Below are 26,815 nucleotides of genomic sequence, written 5' to 3' on the forward strand. Positions count from 1 at the left end.
ATATATGATTCAAGTCATTTAAATAATGGCTTCTTTTTGGATATCTGCTTGCAGTAATATGAGCTCCAAATGGTCAGGATCGTCTATATCCAGCACCTATTTTGCTTTGTTCTATAACAGCTTTATTGAAATATAATTCACATATAACAACACAGCATCTACTGATATGAGAAACATCCATATATCGGTTGCCTCTCAGCTGCAACCCAGGCATGTGCCCTGACCAGGAATTGAACTGGTGACATTTTACTTTGTGGGACAGTGCCCAACCAACTAAGCCACACCAGTCCTGGCACATAGTACCTATTTTTAAACAATGTTCAAAGTTATAATTATAATTCAAGTAACTGAACCCACTATTTGGACCCACTATCAAAATAAACTGAAATTATGATAACTGTTGTACAGGAAAAGTGACAAATCATTAAATGTCTTCCAAAAAGCCTTGAGACATATCTTTCATCTAAAACTAAAAAAGAAATACATACCATCAAATTGAAATAAAATGGTGGAACAGAACCAAGTTATGAAAATAAAAGTACAAGTCTTCAAAAACAATTTCTTGCCATTTCTGATTTTTCGAATTCATGAAAAGAGTATAAAGCCAAATTTTAAACAAAAAAGATGTCCATAGCACATTGACTGGTATGCCCTACATGGTTCCTGCCACAGTAAAAAGTATTTTATATTATAAAAAAATTCTGAAGTATTAATGGGAATATATATGTACACTAATTCAATTAATACTACTGCTGGGTATGAAACTATGAATTATCATACTGAGGTAACAGTGATTATAGTATAATGGTTATGGCACTGAGTTAAAATGAATTTCAGAATATGTATTATTTTTATAATTTGACCCACATAAGGTATAGTATAACATGTGAAAAATAAGAGGACTAACTATAAAAACAATGTACCCAACAAGAAAATATTAATATATGTGATAACTCTAGAAGTGAAAGAAGTTACCTGAAGTTGGTAGAGTACTAGATTATACTTTGTGAAATGTGAATGTGTTATGCACAATCTGAACACCCTGTAAAGTAATCTGAATGTCACAGAGACTTTGAAAATTTGGGAATGTAAAAGAGAAGACCCTAGATGCAAATGAAACCAAATGTCAAAGAAGCAAGTAACATCAACAAGATGACACGGGTTGTTCTTAACTTTGCTTCCCCCACATGAGAAAAACTAACAACTATTCAAGAACGAGATACCTCTGAGAGAAGCTTAGAACATGAAGGTGAGCCTTAAGCACCTCCCTCTACTGCAGAGACCAAGGCAGGTTGTATTAGGGAGGTAACAGAAGTGGCTACACATTGACTTCATTTGCCCCTCTTCCAGGACAGGTCAGTACCATGTGGAGAGGTCTCCCCTGGGTCTCTGGCTTCTTTAGTAAGAAAAGAGAACCCAAAGGAAACACTAGCACCCACCCCAGCACAGTGGGTCACTTTGCAGGATCCCCTACTCTGATCTTATGCCATAGAAGTTGCAGGGGATCCACAAGGCTCAACAACTGGGAATCTGTAATAGAGAAGGGGGCAAGGCTTACAATCATCTGCATGGAGATCCTGGCAAATGGATGTCATATCTGCAGAGCCCAAGTAGTAATCCCAACTGGAGGCTTTGCTCATCTGCAGAACCAAGTCAGAGGTGCACTCAGACCAGGGAACTTGGCAGATTGCAGATCTGCCTGATTCAAGTGAAGGGATTTGCTAGCCCAAGAACCTGGTTTGCTCATGCCCAGGCAAGGAGCTGAATCACAGTCTTACCCAATATGGAGAATGTCTTCTGGCCCTATCTGGCCAGAAGGGCTGGAGACAACTCATGGACATTGTCTGGCCCAGTGGAACTTGTAACTGAGAGGCAGGTGGGCAGAGTTTATACAGTGAAGAACAAAACCAATGGCCTTCTTTGTTCAGGGAACTTGAGGTGTGAGTTGGCTTGAGTTTAGACAACTAACAGCTTTATTGGGTATAGAGATGCCTCTTCCCCTGTGCCCAGGCAGGGACTCCAATTCATAGCCCTGTTCATTGTGGAATATAGCCTTCAGCTGTCTAACCAGGAAACCTAACCAGAGCACATGGGAGATGTATAGACCATTCTTTAGCCCCATCTACAATGGCACTTGAACAGAGAGCATAGCTGGTGCATGCCCTGTCTACAGAGCAAAAGTGGTGGCCTCCCCCGACCATAGAGGTCAATGTACATTCTGGCTTGATTCAGGTCCCCAAATAATGAGCTGTACAGACCCTAGGTCTCATCCTACTGCCCTGCCAGGACAGAGAAACTAATTCATAGTTCCATTACTACTGAATATAGTATGCAGTCCTGACCATCGAGTAAGCCTGGCCAGAGAATCCAGGCAACCTGGAGCCCCTCACTTGGGCAGAGGAACAAGCCAGCAGTGCTACCCAACTGCTCAGCCAGTGGCAATCCACCTTCATGCCTACAATCAGAGCTTAAACAGTTGTCTCACCCAAAACAGACCATAACAGCAGGCCCGCCTACCCAATGACATTACTAACAGACACATCCCAAAACCTGAACGAATTGGTGAAGTACTGTTTCTGCCAAAGCAAACCTGTAAATTCTGAAAAAGGAGCCCAATTATTCAAATGCACAGATACCAATGTAAGGAACCAAGGATCATTAAGAAATCAGGTAAGTGCAATACCACCAAAGAAAACTAATAAAGCCCCAATAATTGACCCTAAATAAATGGAGAGCTATGAACTATCAAAGAATTCAGACTAATCCTCTTCAGGAAGTTTAGTGAAATACAAGAAAACACAGTCAAGGAAACAAAATTAGGAAAACAATGCATGAACCGAAAGAGAAGTCTGACAAGAAAACAGCAACTATCCAAAAATGAAAAAAAAAACCAAACATGCAAAAAACCCACTGGAAATCCTGAAGTTGAAAACTACAATAACTGAGCTCAAGAATTTAACAGAAAGTTTCGAAAGCAAATTTGACCACACAGAGGAAAGAATCAGTGACCTGGAGAACAGGACACTACAAATGACCCAGTCAGAGGAGAAAAAAAAAATTAAATAGAGAAAGCCTATGAAAATTATGGTTCACATGAAATGAAATGTTACTCACATTATGGGGATTTCAGAAGAAAAAGAGAGAAAGAAAGGAACAGTAAGTATATTTAAAGCAATAATGGCTGAACACTCCCCAAATCTGGAGAGAAAATTAAACGTCAAGATTCATAAGGCCCAAAAAACACCAAGTGGGTTGAATCTGAACAGGGTTACACCAACACATTTGTAATTAAATTGTCAAAAGGTAAAGACAAAGAAAGAATATTAAAAGCAGCAAAAGAAAACACAAAAGTTACATAAAAGGGAACACCTGTAATTTCTTGACAGAGATTTTTAAGGCCCAGAGGAAAGGTGATGACACATTCAAAACATTAGGGAAAAATGGTCAACCAAGAATTGATACCCAGCAAAGCTGCCCTTCAAACACAGAGGCGGGATTAAGACTTTTCCAAACAAACAAAAACTAAGAAAGTTTGTTACCCCCAGACCTGCCTTATAAGAAATGCTAAAGGGAGTTCTTTGAGTGGAAGTTTAAAAAATGTTCATTAACATCATAAAGAGGTAGAAGGAATCTCATTGGTAATGGTAAATATACAGTTAGAGTTAGACTCTGCAATATGGTAATAGTGGTACATAATTCACTTACAACTCATTTGAAAGTTAAAAAAGATAAATGCAGTAAAAATAACCATAACTACAATAATCTACTATTAGTAACACAGTATAAAAAATATGTAAATTGTAACAGCAATAGCCTCAAATGTAAGGAGGAGGAGAAGTAAAAGTAAAAGGTTTACAAATTCTATTGTAGTTAAGTTGTTTTCAGGTTAGTATATGTGCTGCCGAAGCAAGCACAAGTTGTTTTCAGTTTAAAATACAGTGTTATAAATTTAAGATATTTAACATAAGCGTCATAGTAACCACAAGGGAAAATCCTATAGTAATTACACAAAAGAACATGGTAAAGAAGTCAGAGCATACTGATACCAGAAGACATCAAAACACATTGAAAAGGGCAGAAGGATAAGTAATTAGGAATAATGAATACATAAAAACAGAAAGCAATGAACAAAAAGTCCTCATCAATAATCACTTTAAACATAAACAAATTAAATTCTGTAATTAAAAGATACAGAATGGCTGAATGGTTTTAAAAAAAGAAAACCAAAGTCTAACAACACACTTTGTTGGAAGTGAGAGGCTCACTTTAGTCTTACAGATACACATAGACTGAGAGTTCAGGGACTCAAAAGAGTATTTCAGGCAAATGGCAAACAAACAAACAAACAAACAAAAAGTAGGGGTAGCTATGCTTGTATCAGAAAAAAATAGACTTCATACTAAAAAGGAGACAAAAAGGTCATTATATAATGATAAAGGGATCAATCCACCAAGGAGATATAATAATTGTAAACATTCATGTGCCCAATGTTAGAGTACCTAAATATTTAAAGCAAAAACTAATAGAGCTCAAAGGAGAATAAACAGCAGTTCAGCAATAGTTGGTGACTTTAATACCCCACTCTCAACAATGAATAGATCACCCATAGAACCAATAAGTAAAGAGCTGATGTGAGCAACACTACAGATCAAATGTACCTAGCAGACATACACAGAACATTCTATCCAACAACAGCAGAGTACAGATTCTTCTCAAGTGCACATGGAATATTTTCTAGGATAGACCATATGCTACGCCACAAAACAAGTCTTAGCAAATTCAAGAAAACTGAAATCATACCAAGTATCTTCCACGACCATAATGGAATGAAACCAGAAATCAGTAACAAGAGTAAAACTGAGAAATTCATAAACTCATGGAATATAAACAACACTCTCCTAAACACCAAAGGATCAAAGAAGAAATGAATGGGGAAATAAAAAATTTTCTTGAGAGAAAAGAAAATGGAAACACAGTAATACCAGAACTTATGGGATGCAGTAAAAGCAGTTCTAAGAGGGAATTTCATTAACAAACATGTGCATGGGCACATGTGCATGGGCACATCTACAATAAGAAGGAAGAGCCTAAATAAAGAACCTAACTACATCTAAAGTAGAAAAAAGAACAAGCAGAGCCCCAAATTAGCAGAAAAAGGAAATAATCAAGTTTAGAGAAGAAATAAATAAAATAGAAAACAGAAAAGCAATAGAAAAGAATACATACAATTGACAAACCTTAGCTAGACTAAGCAAGAGGGACAGAAAAGAGAACCCGTGTTAACATAAATAAAAAAGGAGACATTACAACGGATACCACAGAGATCGAAAGGATCATCTGCACCCCCATGTTCACAGCATTATTCATAAAAGCCAAGCATGGGCACATCTTAAGTATCCACTGAGGGATGAATGGATAATGAAGTTGTAGCACGTATATGTGTGTGCATTATAGGTATATTAAATATGAGGGAATCCTACCATTTCCAACAACATGAGTGAACCTTGAAGGCATTATGCTAAGTGAAATAAGTCAGACACAAAAAGACAAATACTGTATGCTCTCACTTACATGTGGAATCTAAAAAAATAATAATAATAACAAAGAGATCATGCTTGTGGTTACCAGATGTGAGGGTGGGAGAAGGGAAAACTGGAAGAGGGTGGCCAAAAGATACAAACTTCCAGTTGTAAGATAAAGGAGTACCAGGAACGCAAGATATAACATGACGACAGTAGCTACTATTGCAGTATGACCTATAAAGAAGTTGTTAGTAGAGTAAATCCTATGTGTTCTTATAAGAGGAACATTTTTTCTTTTTACTGTGTCTATATAAGATGGATGTTAGCTGAACCTACTGTGGTAATCATTTCACAATATATAAAAATCAAACCATCTTGCTGCATAACTTAAACTTATACAGTACTATATGTCAATTATTTCTCAATTAAAACTGGGGAGAAATGTCAAAGAAGATGGTATACAGTGTCTAGTTTAGGAAGAAAGATACCACACTGAAACAAAGCTACATTTTTTATAAGAACGTTTTTGGGACAAGCACAAAATAATTCTGAAAGAATGAACAGATTTTTTTCTTTTTATCTATATAAACCTTCACCTTACAACTGCTAGGGTCCTTTCAACTTTAGGTCACTGAGACAGTAATCACACATTCAGTGAAATAATGATCACAAGTCACCCGGCAAACCAGCAGGCAAAATTATTTAATTAATTCAACCATCAGGTACTGAATAGCTTCTTTCCACCAGATACCATTCCAGGTAGATTTACTCCATTTCATAAAGATATGTCTTTTTGCTCTAAACAAAAAATTATTCTTTTAGATACTTTATCTCACTTATAATTATCTCAATTGAAGATATGGCTTGATTTCAGTATTTATTCATATTAGTATCAATTTCCTCACCTGAAAATAAAGATAAAATTACCTCTCTTACATTGTGATTATAAGAATTAAAAAAATAAAATACTTGAACTGATCCATAAACTACTGAGGATTGTTTAAAAAAATACACAATAAATAACAAGGAAGTAAGTGTGAAAAGTAGGGAAAAGAGAAAACTAAGTAAAGAAAAGCTAGGGTGAAGTTAGTAAATCATGGCTCTCAACTTTCTAGGAAATAGTAGTCAGCTGCTCAATTCACTGTCCACCAGGTAAAAGTGTGCAACTATATAGAGATGCAAAAGTATTTCTGGTACTAACACTTGTGAGAAATTTCTCCCTGAAGCCCACATAAAGAAGACAATATGTAACATAAAACAATGGTCTCAACAACGTCCCAACTGTGAATACAACACATATCAATGGATAATTACATATAACACTGTAGCTAAAACACTGGAATAAATGTTAGCCCTAAGGAATTACATTCTGTGGCTCTTTGTGACTTAGAGATCTGCCAGCAAGTAACTGCCCTCTTGATGACCATCACTGACACCTTCAAAGTGTGATCCACCTTTTATGATTCAGGATACCTGAATATATAAAAATTCATGAGACAAGTCAGTGTAGTATATAATTTTAGGAGGATCTGCATTAGGTCCTCGCATCTGTTTTCTACCACTCAGAAAGTGGTACAAGCTAGTGGTTAAGAACAAGAGTCCAGGAGCCAGGCTGCCTGTATTAGCCCACCTCTGCTTCTCAAAAGAAGTGTCAGTGAGCTTTGGCAAGTTATTTAATGGCTTTCTACCTCTGGAACCTCCTCTGTAAAGTGACGATTATAATAACTATCTCACTGTAACAAAAATTAGATAAATTAAAAGGGGTTAGGACAATATCTCACATGTAGGGAGCTGTTATTTTAAGTGTCAAAAATTTGTGAACCAGTATAAATTACATAGCTATTACAGAATAGTAACTGATTAAATTACATAGTTACTATGAAACCAACAAAGCCTAATCAAGAACAGCTGACAGCTGAAAGGGGAAAGGGAGGCTGGGAGTGATTGAAAAAGGTGAAGGGATTAGTCAAAGAACATATATGAAGGATGTATGGACATGGACAGTGGTATGGGGATTAACTATGGAAGTGGGGGATAGGTTGGATGGAGAGGGACAAAGGGGGAAAAACTGAAAAAATGCAGTAACTATGTATGGTGCCAGGTGGGTACTAGAATTATCAGGGGTATCACTTCATAAATTATACAAATGTCTAAATGCTATGCTGTACACCTAAAACTAATATATAATAATATTGAATGTCAACTATAATTGAAAAACAAAGTAATAAACACTAATAAAATTGTACACTTCAAATATTATAAATAAATAAAATAAATTAAAAAATAAAACACAATCAGAAAAGCAGGAATCTCCTTGACTCTTCTAGACAAATTTCTTATATCCTTTTTTGTGTGTGTATAGAACATCCTGATACATTTTTTCTTTTGTTTAACATTTTTTTATTGTTGTTCAAGTACAGTTTTCTGCCTTCCCCCCCACCCTTCCCCACCTCCCTCCACTGTTTCTATCCCTCTGCCTTGTTATTGTCCATGTGTTCTTTATAATTGTTCCTGTAAACCCTTCAAACTTTTCCTCCATTATACCCTCCCCTCTCCCCTCTGGTCACTGTCAGCCTGTTCTCAGTCTCAATGTCTTTGGCTATACTCTGCTTGCTTGTTCATTTTGTTGATTAGGTTCCTGTTAATGGTGAGATCATATGGTATTTGTCCCTCACTGCCTGGTATTTCATTTAGCATAATGCTCTCCAGTTCCATCCATGCTGTTGCAAAGGGTAGAAGCTCCTTCTTTCTTTCTGCTGCATTGAATTCCATTGTGTAATTCCTATGTGTACCATAGTTTTTTTGATCCATTCATTTACTGATGGGCACCTGGGTTGCTTCTAGCACTTGGCTATTGTACATAATGTTGCTATAAACATTGGGGTGCACAGGTTCTTTTGGACTGGTATTTCAGGGCTCTTAGGATATAATGCCAGCAGTGGAATTGCTGGATCAAATGACAGTTCCATTTTTAGTTTTCTGAGGAAATTCCATGCTGTTTTCCATTGTAGTTGCACTAGTCTGCAATCCCACCAACAGTGCACTAGGGTTCCCTTTTCTCCACAACCTCTCCAACACATATTGTTTCTTGCTTTGTTTATGATGGCCATTCTGACTGGTGTGAAGTGGTGTCTCATTGTGGTTTTAATTTGCATCTCTCTGATTCTAGTGATACTGAGTATCTTTTCATATGTCTCTGGACCCTCTATATGTCCTCCTTGAAGAAGAGTCTGTTCAAGTCCTTTGCCCATTTCTAATTGGATTGCTTGTTTCTTAGAATGGAGTTGTGTGAGTTCTTTATGTATTTTGGAGCTCAAACCCTTGTCTGAGGTATCATTGGCAAATATGTTTTCCCATACAGTTGGTTCTGTTTTCACTTTAATACTGTTTTCTTTAGCCAAGCAGAAGCTTTTTATTTTGATGAGGTCCCATTTATTTATTCTTTCCTTTATGTCCCTTACTCTAGGGGATATATCAGTGAAAATATTGCTATGCGAAATATCTGAGATTCTCCTGCCTATGTTTTCCTCTAGGACTTTAACAATGTAACAACTTATATTTAAATCTTTTATCCACCTTGAATTTATTTTTCTGTATGATATAAACTGGAGCTTGAGTTTCATTTTTTTGCATGTAGCTGTCCAGCTCTTCCAACACCATTTGTTGTTCCATTTTATGTTGCTGCCCCTTTGTTGAATATTAATTGACTGAAGAGACCTGGGTTTATTTCTGGGCTCTCTGTTCTGTTCCATTGGTCCATGTGTCTGTTCTTATGCTAGTAGCAGGCTGTTTTGATTACAGTGGACTTGTAATACAATTTGATATCAGGTATTGTGATCCCTCCTACCTTGCTCTTCTTTCAGAAAATTGCTGCAGTTATTTTGGATCATTTATGGTTCCATATAAATTTTTGAAGTGTTTGTTCTGTATCTGTGAAATATGCTGTTCAAAAAGTTTCTAGAATCAAATGAAAATAAACTCACAACAACCCAAAACTTATGGGACATAGTGAAGATAGTCCTGAGAGGGAAGTTCATAGCAATACTGGCCTACCTAAAAAGAATAGAAACACTTCAAATAAACAACCTAACCCTATGCCTACAAGGACTTGAAGAACAACAACAAAGACAGCCCAGGGAAAGCAGAAGAAAGGAAATAACCAAAATCAGAGCAGAATTAAACAACATAGAGACTAAAAGCACAATTCTAAGGATCAATAAAGCCAGGAGCTGGTTCTTTGAAAATATAAGCAAAACTGACAAGCCTTTAAGCAGGCTCATCGAGAAAAAAAAAAGAGAGGACCCAAATAAACACAATCAGAAATGGAAGAGGAGAGATTACAACTGATACCACAGAAATACAAAGGATTGTAAGAAATTACTACAAAGAACTATATGCTAAGAAATTTGAAAACCTAGGGGAAATGGACACATTTCTAGAAAAATATTATCTTCCAAAACTCAACGAAGAAGCAGAAAGCCTAAAAAGACCAATAACAGCAGTAATCAAAAAACTCCTGACCCACAGAAGCCCTGAACCAGACAGGTTCACAGGAGAATTCTACAAAGCATTTAAGGAAGAGCTAACCCCTATCCTTCACAGACTATTCCAAAAAATCCAAAATGAGGAAGAAGCCAGCATCATCCTAATCCCCAAACCAGATAAAGACACAACAAAGAAAGAAAACTTCAGGCCAATATCGCTGATGAACATAGATGCTAAAATCCTCAACAAAATGTTGGCAAACTGCATCCAGCAATACATGAAAAAGACCATACAACATGATCAAGTGAGATTCATCCCAGGGATGCAAGGATGGTATGATATTTGCAAATCAATAAGGTAATGCATCACATTAACAAAAGCAAAAACAAAATACACGCAATCATATCCATAGATGTGGAAAAGGCATTTGATAAGGTACAGCACCCATTTATGATAAAAACACTTAACAAAGTAGGAATAGATGGAGCATTCCTCAACATAATAAAGGCCATACATGAGAGACCTACAGCCAATATCAGAGTCAATGGGCAAAAACTAAAAACTTTCCCACTAAGATCAGAAATAAAACAAGGATGTCTGCTTTTCCCACTTCTATTTCACATAGTATTGGAAGTCCTAACTACAGCAGTAAGGCAAGAAAAGGATATAAAAAGCATCCAAAATGGGAAGGAGGAAGCAAAACTGTCATTGTTTGCAGATGACATAATAGTGTATATAGAAAATACTATAGACGCCACCAAAAAACTGCTCGACCTGATAAATGAATTTGGCAAAACAGTGGTATACAAAGTCAATATCCAGAAATCAAAGGCATTTTTGTATACCAACAATAAAACATCAGAAACAGAAATTAGGAAAAAAATCCCATGTAGCAACAACAAAAATAAAATACCCATATAGCAACAAGAAAATAAAATACCTAGGATTAAACCTAACCAAGGAGGAGAAAAACCTGTATTCAGAAAACTACCCAACACTGAAGAGAGAAATTAGGGAAGACACAAACAAATGGAAACATATACCATGTTCATGGATTGAAAGAATTAACATCATCAAAATGTCCATACTATCCAAAGCGATTTAGAGATTCAACATAATACCTATTAAAGTACCAATGGCATATTTCACAGATATAGAACAAATTTCTTATATCCTTAAACCACAGGGCTCATGTGTCTGAAGATCAATCAGAATATGATTCTGAAGAGTACAGAATTACAATTGTACTTTAATTCAGGCTCTTGATGTAAAAGATTGGACACTGATTAGAAAGAGTGGGGCTTAAGAAATGGAATAAGATCACTATAAAAAAAAAGGTTTATTTACACTGATTTCTTTTGAACTAAAAGGCTCCATCCAGTGACACTGCAGAAGCACAACAACCCCTGCCCCGTTTTGGGTGGTATGAAACATGCCTTTTAGTGATGGTTCATAGAAGGATACATATACAGTCCATGCATCATATACTTTTACTCTTCATATCTTTAAGTAGTATTTGCTCTACTTCCTCTGCTCTCTTGTCAGCTATACTCTTTACTTCCACTATCCTGCCACACAAACACACAGATGATACACCCACAGCATCTATTTTGGAAAAGTTAACTTTTTAAGTAAATGGACTAAATATTGTAAAAGAATCAAATCTCTGTAAATTTAATTTAAAAAACCCTGTCCAATCAAATGCATACAATTCATAGCAGTAAATTATAATATAAGCAAGAGACAACCTGAGTTCAAAATAATTGAATCTGACAGGCAATGTATACTCACTTTCGCTGTAGCAGAAGGCAGTAATCAACGATGACAGGAACCATAGCCTGTAGAGGAACCATAAAGAAAGCATCAGCATCATATCTTGTCCATTGGCTCACTGGTCACACACAACATAAAATGAAAGTGGTCTGTTTAAGACTGTCGGGGAATACAACTTTACACCATGTTTTTGGTAAACAATTTGGCACTATGTGTCAAAAATCTTAAAAATGGGAAACAATTTTTACACTGAAATTCTGTCTGGGGATTTATCTTAGTATTTTTAAGAAAAAAATTTGTAATACATTAAGATATTTGTTTCTGTTCAGAAGCAGGAGGAGGGGCACAGGAGGAAGAAATAAGAATTAAATATACTACATGGGAAAACAGTTAAGTAAATTTGCTATTTAAATAAAATACTATGTAGATCTTACAAGTTTATAGAGAGTTTACAATAACCTTATGATAAACATTAGGCAAAAAATACATATTCTCACAACTGTGTAAAGAAAATGTGTAAGGAAAAAAACAGAATAAAATACAGTGAATGGTAATAGGATCTAGTTGGTTCTGTTGGTGGCTCGGATGATAAAGTCCGCCCATATTTTATCACAATCTTCCAAACCAGCTATTTTAAGTTGGCTTAACTTCTCAGTTTCATAATATTTTGGTCGCTTTAAATTCATCATGTACAGACTCGTATCAAGTGAAGAGCAACCTATAATTTTGGCCTTTTTTAAGAGAATTGGTTTGAGGGAGAAACAGCTTATTATGACTGAACATTGTCATATAACGAAGCATCAGATTTCAGCAGTACTCTTTCACTTTCTCCTGGCTGCAGAGAAATGGTTTCTTTTTTAAAAAAAAATCCTAAAAGGCCTAGGTTATTGGTGGAAAAAATTCCCTTCAGGAGGGAGAAGGAGTTATGTGAAGAAAATACTATATGCTAGCACTTGTTTGACAAAAGATCAAAACTGAGAAACGCTTATTATTTGAGAGAAATTTCAAAAAAAGGACCTATAACCCTGAATGAATTATAGGGCAATTCCTGACCCATCTACCTGATTCCTTTATTCTTCATGACTACATTTAAAATCTTATTTAGATTCTTCAAAAATAGGAAGTGAAACCATACATTTGAACAGTGTTAAAGCTTTATCAAATTTCAACCCTGAATGAGAATACAGTAGACCGGATAACCTGTGGGGGGGAAACTCCCTACAAATGCTGGGGAAATTTTAATGAACGCTGTTAAAGACACACAGCTGAGCTCCCAAGACCAGAGTCAAAAAGCAAAAAGGGGACTAAAAACTAAGCAATAAGCCCTGAGCTGTCAACTTAAGACTGTCCTATAAAATTTTTGGTCATGTAAGACCTTGTGTTTTTAATGCCAAAAAGAAGCTGAGGTCTTAGAATCTTGCAACATAAGAAATTGAAAACAATATCTGGCTAAAATCAGAGTCTTGAAAAGCTGCATCCTTCGTGAAAGGAAATTACAACAAAAATCTGCCTATAGACAAGGAGGGATGGCAAGAAATGTTGTCTGTGTTGGCCTGGACTCAGTGGAGTAAATTGGTCCTCTCCATGAGTCCACAATAAAGACCTGCCTGAAGGTGGATTTGGGATTTGAATTTACACCATCTCCTTAGTATGGAACAATCAAGACATGAAAGCAACACAAAAATGGTCCTGCCCTGGCTGGGTAGCTTAGTTGGTTTGAGCCTCATCCTGATATGCCAAGGGTACTGCTTTGATCCCCAGTCAGGGCATATACAGGAACCAACCAATGAATGCAGAAATTAGTGAAAGAACAAATCAATGTTTCTCTGTCTCTATAAATAAATAAATGTTTTAAATTTTAAATTATCCTTAAAAAGGATGCATTCCTGGGGCACTTGGAAAACGCAAATTCAGAATCTCTCCACAGATGGTGTTTAACATAGGCAAAATAAGTCCTACTGATAAAGCCACACTGAAAATGCACTTAAAATAAAAATTTAAAGCATCTAATGAAATAATGCATCATAAGTGAACATCAGCAGAACTACAAACAGCACAGATAGATGGCTAAAACTTCTAATATAATTACCAGATAGAAATTATTGAAGTATATATTTAAATCATTAAAGACATAAGGAAATGTGTGCCCAGCCTGGTACTAAGTCTAAGGAGACATGACAGGGATAGTGGAAAGTGAAACCGTCTGATTCACACCCTCAGATCACTCTGGTGATTTTATGCTGAGAGGGTCTGGAAAAGCCAGGCTGAAGACAGAAAACCAGCACAATGGCCGAAGAAAAAAACAGAGGACCAAACTAGGTAGTGACGGTGGACATAAAACAGCAAACAAAATAGAGAAGTATTTATAAAGTAAAACTATACAGCCTAGTGACAACTTGGTTGTGGGTTGGAAGGCACAGGGAGAAGTCTATAACAATTCCTAAATTTCTAATTTAAGTGATGGCTGACTGACAATGTCATAAAATGAGATAAGAAGTGTGGGAGGTTGTCAGAAGAAGACAGTAAGTGTAGTTTGGGCTATGGGAGATTTAAGAAACATCTTTACTTAGATGTTAAATAATAAGAAATTAGATATACTAATCTGAAACATCTGAGTTAGAATTACAGATTTCTAAGTCCTGAGAGGGAACAAGGTATAGAAATAAAATCGACTACAATAAACAGAGATAAAAATCACTGGACAATGGAGTAAATCACAAAGAAAACCAGCATTTATGATATAGTCAGAAGACAAAAAAATTCAACTCAGTAACAATCACAGACATGTTAAAAATCAGAAGAACACACAGGCACAGACATCTACAGGATATAGAATGTCAAAAAGGAGTGGTTACCACTGTTTAAAAGTGTTTTATTTTCTTCATTAAATGGTAAGTACAGTGATGGGAGAGATCCAGCCTGAAGAGAATCAAGTGCTGAGGGAAGTAACTGTGTGAGGGGAGGAAGTAAAATGGAAACAAAGGAGGAAACTGAAGAAGAGAGGGCGGAAGGAGGGAGAGAGAGAGGTAAAGAGAAAAGATCAATAGATGCATAACTGGAATCTCTAAATAAAAAGACTAAAGCAATAGAATAGAATGAAGAGTTCAAGATAATTCAAGAAAATTTCCCTAAAACAAAAAATAGACATAAATCTACATATTGAAAGAATACATCATATGCTAGGGGGAAAAAAAGTCTACAATGATCTCATGGGGAGACTCAATGCAGACAAGTTCCTGGATTCCAAAAATTAAGAAACAGCCAAGAAAAGACATCAGTCAATTTTGAAAGGGAGAAAAAAGTTCTGGCTAGCCTCATGTCTCCCCACAGCAGCATTCAATGAAAGATTATAGAGCAATGTTTTCAAGATCATTAAGAAAGCCAAAATGTTTTTCACTATAAAAGTTAGGGACCAACAATTTTAAGATGCAACAACTCAAAGAATACTGTTCTCATGAGCCCTTCTTGGAGAAACTGCTGCAGCAACCAAGAAATGACTAGGGAAACTATAGTAGCAAAAGTAGTGGTGATGAACATGAACTATATTTAACTATAAGGTAAACCTAAAACAGACACTCTAACAATGAGAAAAAGATTTACATTAAAGACAAATTGGAAGAAAGAGAAGAGAAAGTGGGACAGGTAGAAGAGATTCACTGGTTTCACCTGTAAAATGACAGTTAAAAGATAGCCTTTAAAGCGCACAATTAAAATTCTAACTAGAAGCATGTTTAATGTTATAAAAGTAAACTAAGACAACTATTAAAATCTAGTGATGGAGAAGGGGTTAATGAGGAATAAAAAAGAGACATACTAATTGTTATCATAGCAAGGAATTATGTCTAAGAAAATAGAGAATCAAGGTTACTATATAATATTATATGATAAAGGTATTCACTGGAATTAAATACACATTCCTAAATATCAGTAGTACATGTACAAATAAAAAATAGAGTAAGTGGTAAAAGCCTTTCTTTAAAAACTAAAACTAAAAGTATACCTCACTTGAGATTTTCACATTGAAATCTGAAAAAGCAAAAATCTGAAATCTCCAAAAGCAACCCACCAATGCTATATTGTGGACCAAAAGGGGGCTTTGTAATAAATTTAACTGAAAGTAACATCTGAGGGTGATCCTATCATAACTTCCTAACTGGGCAGGTCATGAAGGGCAGTCAGTCATGCTCCCAGCCTATAGAAGGCTTATCTTCACCTTCATCAATGCCCTATGCATTATTTTTGTGCATCCAGGTTAACCCAGCTTTGAAGTGCCTCTTTTTCGAGCATTTTAGAAATACAGCCACCCTCCAGGGAGCACATAATCTTGTTAACTGTGCTATCATCCAGTCACAGAGCTGTCTCCACCTTGCTTTCTCCCATCTTCATTGAACCTTCCTTATTCTCTCCTTAATTCCAAATGTATAAAGAAACTGCAAAACTCATTCTCTGTAGCACGTGAGATCTTGCTCCCTAGCATGGCATCAGTTTGGCTCAAATAAGCTGTTAGAAAATATCTCTACAAGTTGTTGACACTGTGTTGTAAGCAAGGAGCACATAAAGTAATCCAGAAAGACTGAAAATAGAATGATAGGCAAAAGTATACCATGTAAAGAAATACAAGTGATCTTTCTATCAGATAAAGTAGAATTCAGGCTAAAAGGGTATTAAATAAAAAAAATAAGTCATAATAAAAATAAATTTCCTATTTCTATATGCCAAATTCTATATAGTACATGCTAAAGTATATGGCATCAACATTCATATAGCAGAAGACGGAAGGAAAAAGAGAAAAGGACACAGTCAAGTGCACTTTGTTTCTCACAGGCCATGAGAAACTGCGTAGACAACAATGGGTAAGAGTTTAGAATATCTAACAGTTAATTTTTAAAATTGGACTGATAATGAATTGTCTGTGAAAACACACAAAGCACTATATTTCAAGTGCTCATAGAACACTGATGAAAACTGGCCATATATTGAGCCACAAAGAAAATCTAAATAAACTCCAAAAAGTGGAATTAGTACACAAAACATATGATCACAATACAAGAAAACCAGGAAGTAATCACATATCCTAAGATGTTCTTTGCACGTCAAAAACTAAAAACTTTCTCTAGAACTCTTCAGAGGAGGAATACCAGTCAAGATGGAAGAAAGATGATATACAAAGATAATAATGAAAATGGTACAGAGTGACTTAACAGTCTTAAGCCTATAAACTTACAATTTTTAGAACACTCCATCCAAAGGCAACAGAATAAACAAACACTTCCTAAAATAGATAATATATTTTAGGCCATAAAACAGGTTTTAAAATGAAAAAGATGTGAGTCATACAATGTATGTTCTCTGACCACAAGAGATTTAAATTAGGTATTAACTAAATAATGAAAGAGATGACCTCCGGCCAAGATGGAGGCATAGGTGAAAACACTGTACCTCCTCGCACAACCAAATTTAAGGACAACAAAGACTTAGAAACAAAAACACAACCAAAACAGACAGAAAATTGAATGTACTGAAGTCCAACAACAATGAACCATTCATCCAGACCGGTAGGAGGGGTGGAGTTGGCAGCTGACAGAGAGGGGTCACAGCAGGAAAAAGCAGTGGCTGCCGGACCTACCCAGGCGTGCAGGTGGTGGTTGGCAGATCCCAGGCATGGGGTGGCAATGGGCAGACCCAGTGAGGGCGCAACTCGGCTGGCTGACTGCAAACACACATTCATGCACAGATAAACCAGGCAAAAAAATGGACAGTGAGACAGATGGTGCAACCCAGGGGCCCAGCCATGAGAATTAAAGCCTAAAAACACCAATTGGAAAAACTTTCAGGGGTTGAGGTGCCAGGAGAGGCTCCAAGCCTCACAGGAGAGTTTGTTAGAGAGACCCACAGGGTCCTAGAATGTATGTAAGCCCACCCACCCAGGAACCAGCACCAGAAAGGCCCAATTTGCTTGTGGGAAGTGGCAGAGGGGACCAAAATTCGAGAAAGAGCAGAATAAATGCCATTGCTCCCTCTCTGACCTCGTCCCCAGTCACAACCCAGCTACTGGGTAGACCCACCCTGGTGAACACATAAGCCTCTGCCCCTTATACGTAACAGGTGTGAACATACCAAAACATTATGGCTCAAGCAGAAGAACAGCTCAAAGCTCCAGAGCCAATACTTCTAAGTAACCAAGAGATAGCCAACCTATCAGATGCACAGTTGAAAACACTGGTGATCAGGATGCTCACTGAACTGGTTGATTTTAGTTGCAAATTAGATGAAAAAATGAAGGCTACACTAAATGAAATGAAGGAAAATGCACAGGGAACCAATAATGTTGGGAAGAAAACTGGAACTCAAATCAATGGAGTGGACCAGAAGGAAGAAAGAAACAACCGAAACAGAAAAGAATGAAGAAACAGGGATTCAGAAAAATGAGGAGAGGCTTAGGAACCTCCAGGACATCTTTAAACATTTCAACATCTGAATTATAGGGGTACCAGAAGGAGAAGAGGAACAGCAACAAGTAGAAAAGTTATTTGATCAAATAATAAAGGAGAACGTCCCCAATCTGGCAAAGGAAATAGACTTCCAGGAAATCCAGGAAGCTCAGAGAGTCCCAAAGAAGGTGGACCCAAGGAGGAACACACCAACGCACATCATCATTACATTAGCCAAGATTAAAATGAAGAAGAGAATTCTGGAAACAGCAAGAGATAAGGGGACAGTCACCTACAAAGGAGTTCCCATCAGACTGTCAGCTGATTTCTCAAAAGAGACCTTACAGGCAATAAGGGGCTCGAAAGAAGTATTCCAACTCATGAAATCTAAAGACCTACATCAAAGATTGCTCTATCCAGCAAAGCTTTCATTTAGAATGGAAGGGCAAATAAAGTGCTTCTGAAATAAGGTTGAATTCAAGGAGTTCATCATCACCATGCCCTTATTATATGAAACGTTAAAGGGACTTGTCTAAGAAAAAGAAGATCAAAAAGATGAACAGTGAAAGGACAGAAAACTCACAGTTATTAACCACACCTAAAACAAAAGCAAACTAAGCAGACAGCTAGATCAGGAGTGGAACCATAGAAATGGAGATTACGTGGAGGGTTAGCAACAGAGGAGTGGGAGGAGGAGAAGAGGGGAGAAGATACAGAGAATAAGTAGCATAGACAGTAGGTAGAAAATAAACAGGAGGAGAGAGCAAGAACTGTATGGGAAATATAGAAGCTAAAGAACTTGTGACACATGGACATGAACTAAAGTGGGGGAATGGGTGGGAAGGGGTATGCAGGGTGGAGAGGAATGAAGGGGGGAAATGGGACAAATGTAATGGCATAATCAATAAAATATATTAAAAAAAAGAATGAAAGAGATGACATTAATATAGATTCTTCAGCTATGAAGAGGGTAATTAAAAATGTTATGAACAACTTTTCCCCAATAAACCTGAAAATTTAGATGCAATGTCCAAATTTCTTTAAAATGGAAACTGACAAACCTCACTCAAGAAGAAACAAAGAAATACATAACATATTAAAGAAAGTATATTTGTAGTTAAAAACGTTCCTACAGACCTACACCAAGATGGAGGTGTAGGTAGATATACTTTGGCTGCTCGCACAACCAAAGATGGACAATAAAAATTTTAAAAAACAAAAACAACCAGAACTTCTAGAAAATTGAACTGTATGGAAGTCTGACAACCAAGGAGTTAAAGAAGAAACATTCATCCAGACTGGTAGGAGGGGCAGAGACCAGCAGCTGAGCAAGGGAGGACACACGGCAAGGAGCAGCTAGAGGACTGGGTGGGTGAGGCAGCAGCTGGTGTTCCCACATTTGTGTGTGAATAAACCATGAGGAACAACTGGGGAGCAAGACAGAGCATGCAACCCAGGGTTCCAGTGTAGGGAAAAGAAAGCCTCAAAACCTCTGGCTATCAAAACGTGTGAGGATTGTGGTGGAGGGAGGAACTACCAGCTTCTCAGGAGACTTTGTTGGAGAGACCCACAGGGTCCTAGAATGTACACAAACCCATCAACCTTGGAATCACCACCACATGGGCCCAATTTGCTTGTGGGTAGCGGGGGAAGTGCAGGCCAAGACCCAAGCAAGAGCCATTGTTCCCTCTCTGACCCCCTCCCCCACATACAGTGCCACAATGCATCGACGTAGGTTGCCCTGCTGAATACCTAAGGCTCCTCCACTTAAAACATAACAGGTGTCTGAGACAAAGAAATATGGCCCAAATGAAAGAACATATCAAAACTCCAAAAAAGGAACTAAGCGACAAAGAGATAGCCAAACTATCAGATGTAGAGTTCAAAACACTGGTAATCGGGATGCTCACAGACATGGTTGAGTATGGCTGCAAAACAGAGGAAAAAATGAAAGCTGTGAAAATTGAAATAGCCCTGGCTGGTGTAGCTCAGTGGATTGAGCATGGGCCTGTGAACCAAAGGATCGAGGTTCGATTCCCAGTCAGGGCACATGCCTGGGTTGCAGGCCAGTTCCCAGCAGGGGATGCACGAGAGGCAACCATACATTAATGTTTCTCTCTCTCTCTCTCCTTCCTTTCACCTCTAAAAATAGATAAATAAAATCTTAAAAAAAAAGGAAAATTGAAATAAAGAAAAATATACAGGGAACCAACAGTGATGGGAATGAATGGGACTCAATGGTTTGGAGCAGAAGGAAGAAATAAACATTCAACTAGAGTAGAATGAAAAAACAAGAATTCAAAAAAAACGAAGAGAAGCTTAGGAACCTCCCGGACAACTTTTAAACATTCTAACATCTTGGGCTGCCAGAAAGAGAAGAGGAAGAACAAGAAATGGAAAACTTGTTTGAAAAAATAATGAAGGAGAACTTCCCCAATCTGGAAAAGGAAACAGACTTCCAGCGAGTCCAGGAAGCTCAGAGAATCCCAAAGAAGATAGACCCAAGGAAGCACATACCAAGGCACATCATGATTATATTACCCAAGATTAAAGATAGGGAGAGAATCTTAAAAGCAGCAAAAGGAGATAGTTACCTACAAAGGAATTCCCATAAGACTATCAGCTGATTTATCAAAAGAAACCCTACAGGAAAGAAGGGGCTGAAAAGTATTCAAAGTCAAGAAAGGCAAGAACCTACATCCTAGAATACGCTAGCCAGCAAAGCTATCATTTATAATGGAAGGACAGATACCTACCAGATAAGGTCAAGTTAAAGGAGTTCATCATCACCGAGCCCTTATAATATGAAATGTTAAAAGGACATATCTAAGAAAAAGATGATCAAAACTATGAACATTAAAATGACATCAAACTCACAACTATCAACAGCTGAACCTAAAACAAAAACAAAAACAAAGCAAACAACTAGAACAGGAAGAGAATCACAGAAATGGAGACCACATGGAGGGTTATCAGCCAGGAGAGGGGAGATCAGGGGACAAGGTACAGGAATAAGAAGCATAAATGGAAAGTACAAAACAGGAGGAGGTTAAGAATAGGAAATGTAGGAGCCAAAGAACTCATATGTATGACCCATGGACATGAACTAAGGGTGGGGAATGCTGGTGGCGGGGTAGATGGTGGAGGGAAATAAAGGGGAGAAAAAAATGGGACAACTATAATAGCATAATTAATAAATTATACTTTAAAAAAACTTTCCTACAAAGAATATTCAAGACCTTGATACTTTCTTTTTTCTGCTGCTTAAAATGTGTTTATTTTTTCCCAAATATATTTTATTATGTTATTACAGTTGTCCCATTTCCCCCTTCATTCCCCTCCACCCTGCACACACTTTCCCTCCCACATTCTCCCCCTTTAGTTCATGTCCATGTGTCTTAAGTTCTTTAACTTTTACATTTCCCATACTATTCATGCCCTCCCTGTCTATTTTCTTCAAAGCCTCGATACTTTCAATGGTGTATTCTATCAAACATTTAAGGAAGAAATAATACATAAACTTCAAAAAAAATTTAAAAGAAGGGAATAATTCACAACTACTTGTATGAGGCTAGCATTGCTCCAATACCAAAACCACAAAAAGACATTATAAGAAAGGGAGACTACAGACTATTATTCCTCAGGAACATGGATGTTCATTAAAAAATTAATAATAATAATACATCATAATTAAGTGGGTTAATCCCAAGAATGCAGGATTGGTTTAAAATTCAAAAAGTCAATCAATATAACTCATCATATCAACTGAAAAAAACTCATCATATCAAATAAAAAAAACATATGATTATCTTTATAGATACAGAAAAAATATGACAAAAGCTAACACTATTTGCTCTTGAAAAAAATCTTAGGAAATTAATAGAAGAGAAATTCCTCAACCTGATAAAAGGCATCTTTGAAAACCAAAAGTGAGCATCCTATTTATAAATCAAAGATCAAATGCTTTCCCACTAACACTGGGGAGGGACAAGCACGTCGACTCTTACCATTTCTATTCAATATCACACTGGAGACCACACTGCAGCCAGTGTAAAAAGGCAAGAAAGGAAACTAAAAGAGATCAAGGTTGGAAAAGAAGAAGTAATTCTGGTTTTATTCAGATGACATGAGTGTTTATGTAAAAAATCTAATAAAAAAATACAAAAAAAATGCTAGAACTAATAAGAAAATTTAGCAAGATTGCACGATAAAAAATCGATATACTAAAATCAATTGCATTTCTCATATCGAGCTGAAATCGAAGTTAAAAAATGTTTATAACATTATCCAAAAATAAAGGAATATTATGCAACTACAAAAAAGGCATCCTCAGCATTCTCCATTAACCAATATAAAAAAAAAAATCTCTAAGCTATATTAAGTAGCAAAAAAGAGTACAAAATCACAAATGTAGTTTTTTCTATCATTTGTGTTAAAGAAGGAGGAATTCTCTGGTATGTGGGTAGGTAAATATATGTATATGTGTTTCTATTTATGTAAAGAAAATCTGGAAATATATTTTAAAACTTAGTAACACTGGTGATAAGCAGATGGGAACTGGGCAGATGGCATTAGGGGTGGGAGGGAGACTTTTCACTATATACATTTTTATACTTTTTGATTTCTGAATCATATGAATGTATAACTGATCCAAAAATTGAATTACTTTAATATTATAAAAAGAACAGAAGCCAGTACATAGTTGTGTACCATTCATCTCAATTCTATGGAAATATAACTGTCTGGGACTTATAGACAAGGATATACATACACCAGGCCACCGATGAAATTCAACTATCTTTGTATAAAGCATCTACTATAGATCAGGCACATAGCTAGGTGCTAATGATACATACCTTACTCCCTGGTACAAAGACTTTTAAAAAGTAGTAACAGTGAAGTAGAGAGGGGAAATATAAAGTGCCATGGAAACTTGTAGCAGGGAGGCCTAACCCAAGTCTGCTTTCCTGAAAGTATGACATTTAAGGGGACACCTAAGAGATATCACTCACCAGCCAAATTGTAGGGAAGGAGCTCCAGGAAGGGAATAACGGCCGTGGGACAGTCCCCATGTAAGAGACAGCACAGAGCCTTGAGGAACTGAGAGAGACTGTGAGCAGAGCACAGAAAGACAAGGCTGGCACTGGATGAGGACAGGCACGCGTACCCAGGACTCTGAATCATATTCTAAGGGTAACGGAAAACCACTGAAGGGGTTGTTAGCGGGGAAGTGAGAGTAAAAATTTAAGAATTGTGGCGGCATTACAAGTGGTTTAGAGTCTTTTTACCACAAAAAGTCTTTTTGTCACAAAAATAGAAGTACAATGCCATTATTACATTAGAATACATGTGCAGACTTTCATTACTTCTTTGCCAATCTCTGCTACTATATACCCCTTGCCAATGCTCATTCCCAATAGCACTTCCTAGTTCTCTTGGCCTGAAAACTGCGATTCCAAATTTCTGCTCACTTCCTTGTCATTCTTTATCCAGGAGACCCTGAAAAGACTTGAACAGATGATACACAGGAGGCTTCCACTTCCACGAAGATGGAGCAGACAAATTTTTCCCTATCCCTCCCACTAGTACAGCTAAGAACCCTGGGCAGTGCAGACAACACCAACACACTAAGACCCTGAAAGCTGGAGCGAAGGGCTGTCTTCTGCACCTACAACTTGTTCTCTGAGCCTGTGAAGCCTCGCCAGTTCACTTCTGCTACCTCTGTAGCTTTCTAAAACTTTCTCTTACAGTTTGAAAAAAAAGATAAAACATTTTTAAAAATTTCAAATCACAAGAACTCAGGAAACACAAAACAGAGAAAAAAACTGAGAGAATAGAAAACGAAAAAATAAAATGACAGATTTAAGCACTAACATATGAATTACTTGAAATGTAAATGGTCTAAATACACCAATTAAAAAATAGGTGTGCAAAGTGTACTAAAGAAATCTGTAAGAAACTTGCTTCAAATATAACACTATAGGCAGGTTGAAGGTAAACTGATTGATAAAGATATATGATGCAAGCATTAATCAAAAGAAAGTAGAAGGTGCTATATTAACATCAGATCACACAGACTTTAGAACAAAAACAAAAAAATGTTACAGACCAACGGGAACATTGTAATGATAAAGAGGGTCAATTCTCCAAGAAGACACAGTAATCCCAAATGTGTATACATCAAACAACAGAGCTGCAAAACATGTGACACAAAAACTAATAGAATTTTAAAAAATTCTATTTCTTTTAGGAGAAAGAAATCCAGTTCTATCTAGAGACTTCAACATCCCTTTCATAGCAATTGATAGAACAACTGGACAAAAAATTAGCAAAGATATAGAAGAACTCAGCAACACCATCAACCATCAAGGTATCTAACTGATACTTTTACAACACTTCAATGAACAGCAGCCAGCAAATTCTTTCCAAGTGCCCATAGAACATATACCAAGATAAATTACATTTAGGAGCATAAAACAAACCTCAGCAAACCTGAAAGACCTAAAATCATATAGACTATGTTCTCCAACCACAATGGAATCGAATTAGAAATCAATAACTGGAAAAAAAACCAGACAGGAAAATCTGCAAACACTTAGAAACTAAACAACACATTTCTAAATAACCCAAGAATCAATGAAAAAGTCATAAGAAAAATTTAAAAATACATTCAACTGAGTGAGAATGAAAAGACACCATAGCAAAACTGGTAGGACACAGTTAAAGTAGTGCTAAGAGAAAATTAGAAAACAGAAAAAGTTGCTTATCCATCTATACTCTCAAAGCCTACGAAAAGACAAACCAAATAAATTCAAAGCAAACCGAAGGACACAATAATGAAATTGAAAACAAAAAATAAAACTGATAAAGAGCCAGCACATCAGAAAAATCAGTAAAATTGATGACCCTCTAGCAAGACTGATAAAGAATAAAGAGCAGACACCAATATTAAGAATAAAGCAAAGGCTATCACTATAAATTCTGTAAACATCGAAAGGATAGTAAGGGAATATACTATGAACAACTCTACAAACATAAATTTGACAACTTAAATGAAATGAACCAATTTCTTAAAAAACACAACCTATCATAAATGCAAATCCAAAGCACATTGAGGTATCACCTCACATCTGTTAAAATGGCTATTATCAGCAAAGACAAGCAAGAACAACCATTGGTGAGGATGTAGAGAAAAGGGAAGCACTGTGCACTGTTGGTGGGAATGCACACTGATGCAGCCACTAAGGTACAGTATGGAGGTTCCTCAAAAAATTAAAAATAGAACTACCATATCATCCAGCAATTCCACTTCTGAGTATTTATCTGGGAAAAAAAAAAACAACTTACAAAATACATACATCCCCCATGTTTATTGTAGCATTACTTTCAATAACCATAATGGATGAATTGATTAAAAAATTGTTATATACATAAATTTACATATATGTGATGAAATATTACTCGGCCATAAAAATAACGAAATCTTGCCATTTTTGACAACATGGATGGGCCTGGAGGGTAATATGCTAAGTGAAATAAGTCAGATAGAGAAAGATAAATACTATATGTAGAATCTAAAAAGAAGAAAGAAGGAAGAAGAGGAGGAGGAGGAGAAGAAAAAGAAGGGAAGAAGAAAGTGGGAGGAGGGGGATGGGGAGAGGAGAGAAAAAAATCAGGTCTTTACCAATTGGGAACATTTAAAACCGTACACAAAATATTAGTTAGAGCAACTCCGTTTCCATATTTTAAGCCTTCTTCTCTAGAATCTGATTATGAAGAGACAGGGTAGACTGTCTGACAGATAACACCTGGTGGTAATCAGGGGTGTCAAGCTCATTTTCACTGGGGGGCCACACCAGCCTTGCGGTTGCCATCAAAGGACAGAATTTAATTTTAGGACTGTATGAATGTAATTACCCCTTAACTAGAGGTAAGGAGCTGGGCACTGCCGCCGGGTAGAAACAAGGTGGAGGGTCGGATTCAGCCCATGGGCCTTGTGTTTGTCACCTGTGTATGCCTGAAACTGAGCTAGGTAGCTCTCCATCTCCCCAGTGACAAGGGCTAAACTCATCCTCAGCTTCCCACAGGATCTGCAGCTGGAGTTGGATGGTTGACATTCCAGCCAGGACCAGTGCACAACCACCTTGAAGAAACACAGATGATGCCCCTACTTAACCCATTTGGAAGGCTGCTCTCATGAGGGCCCAAAAAGGAAAATAGAAAAGTGAAACCCTCAGTCCATTTAGCCAGATGTGGTCTACATGTGCCTCTCCGTGGGATGTTGAGGGATCAAGCCTGTCTGCAACTTACCAGCCCTTCAGCCCCTAAGTTCAGCCTGTGCTATTGAGTATCAATAAAATGAGCAATGAAAGGGTCCACAGAATTTACAGGCATGGAATGAGAGGAAGGTGAGGAAATGGAGACAACTCTTAAAGGATGTCTGGCTTTGTAACAATGTGCAAACAGGAGGCATAAGGCTATGGGGTATGGCATGAGGTAAAGAAGGGATTTGTTCACTGTTTGACTTTGTTTTGGGGATAGATAAGGCCTGGCCAGAAAAAAAGCAAGAACACTTTAATGCCTCTCAATGCTACTAGTTACTAT

General features: G+C 37.0%; 1 protein-coding gene across 3 annotated transcripts in view; it reads right to left on the minus strand.

Annotated features, from left to right (window-relative positions):
- Positions 1-26,815, minus strand: part of VPS8 (VPS8 subunit of CORVET complex) — a 250,078-nt gene that overhangs the window by 160,005 nt on the left and 63,258 nt on the right. For all 3 annotated transcript variants that reach the window (XM_053657638.1, XM_053657637.1, XM_053657639.1), the window contains exon 20: positions 11,799-11,845. In XM_053657638.1, the coding sequence (XP_053513613.1) occupies positions 11,799-11,845 (47 nt within the window). The remainder of the gene's footprint in view (positions 1-11,798; positions 11,846-26,815) is intronic.

Source organism: Artibeus jamaicensis, unplaced genomic scaffold (genome assembly GCF_021234435.1).
Source record: "Artibeus jamaicensis isolate MK-2021 breed Jamaican fruit bat unplaced genomic scaffold, CSHL_Jam_final scaffold_474, whole genome shotgun sequence".
Classification (NCBI taxonomy): domain Eukaryota; kingdom Metazoa; phylum Chordata; class Mammalia; order Chiroptera; family Phyllostomidae; genus Artibeus; species Artibeus jamaicensis.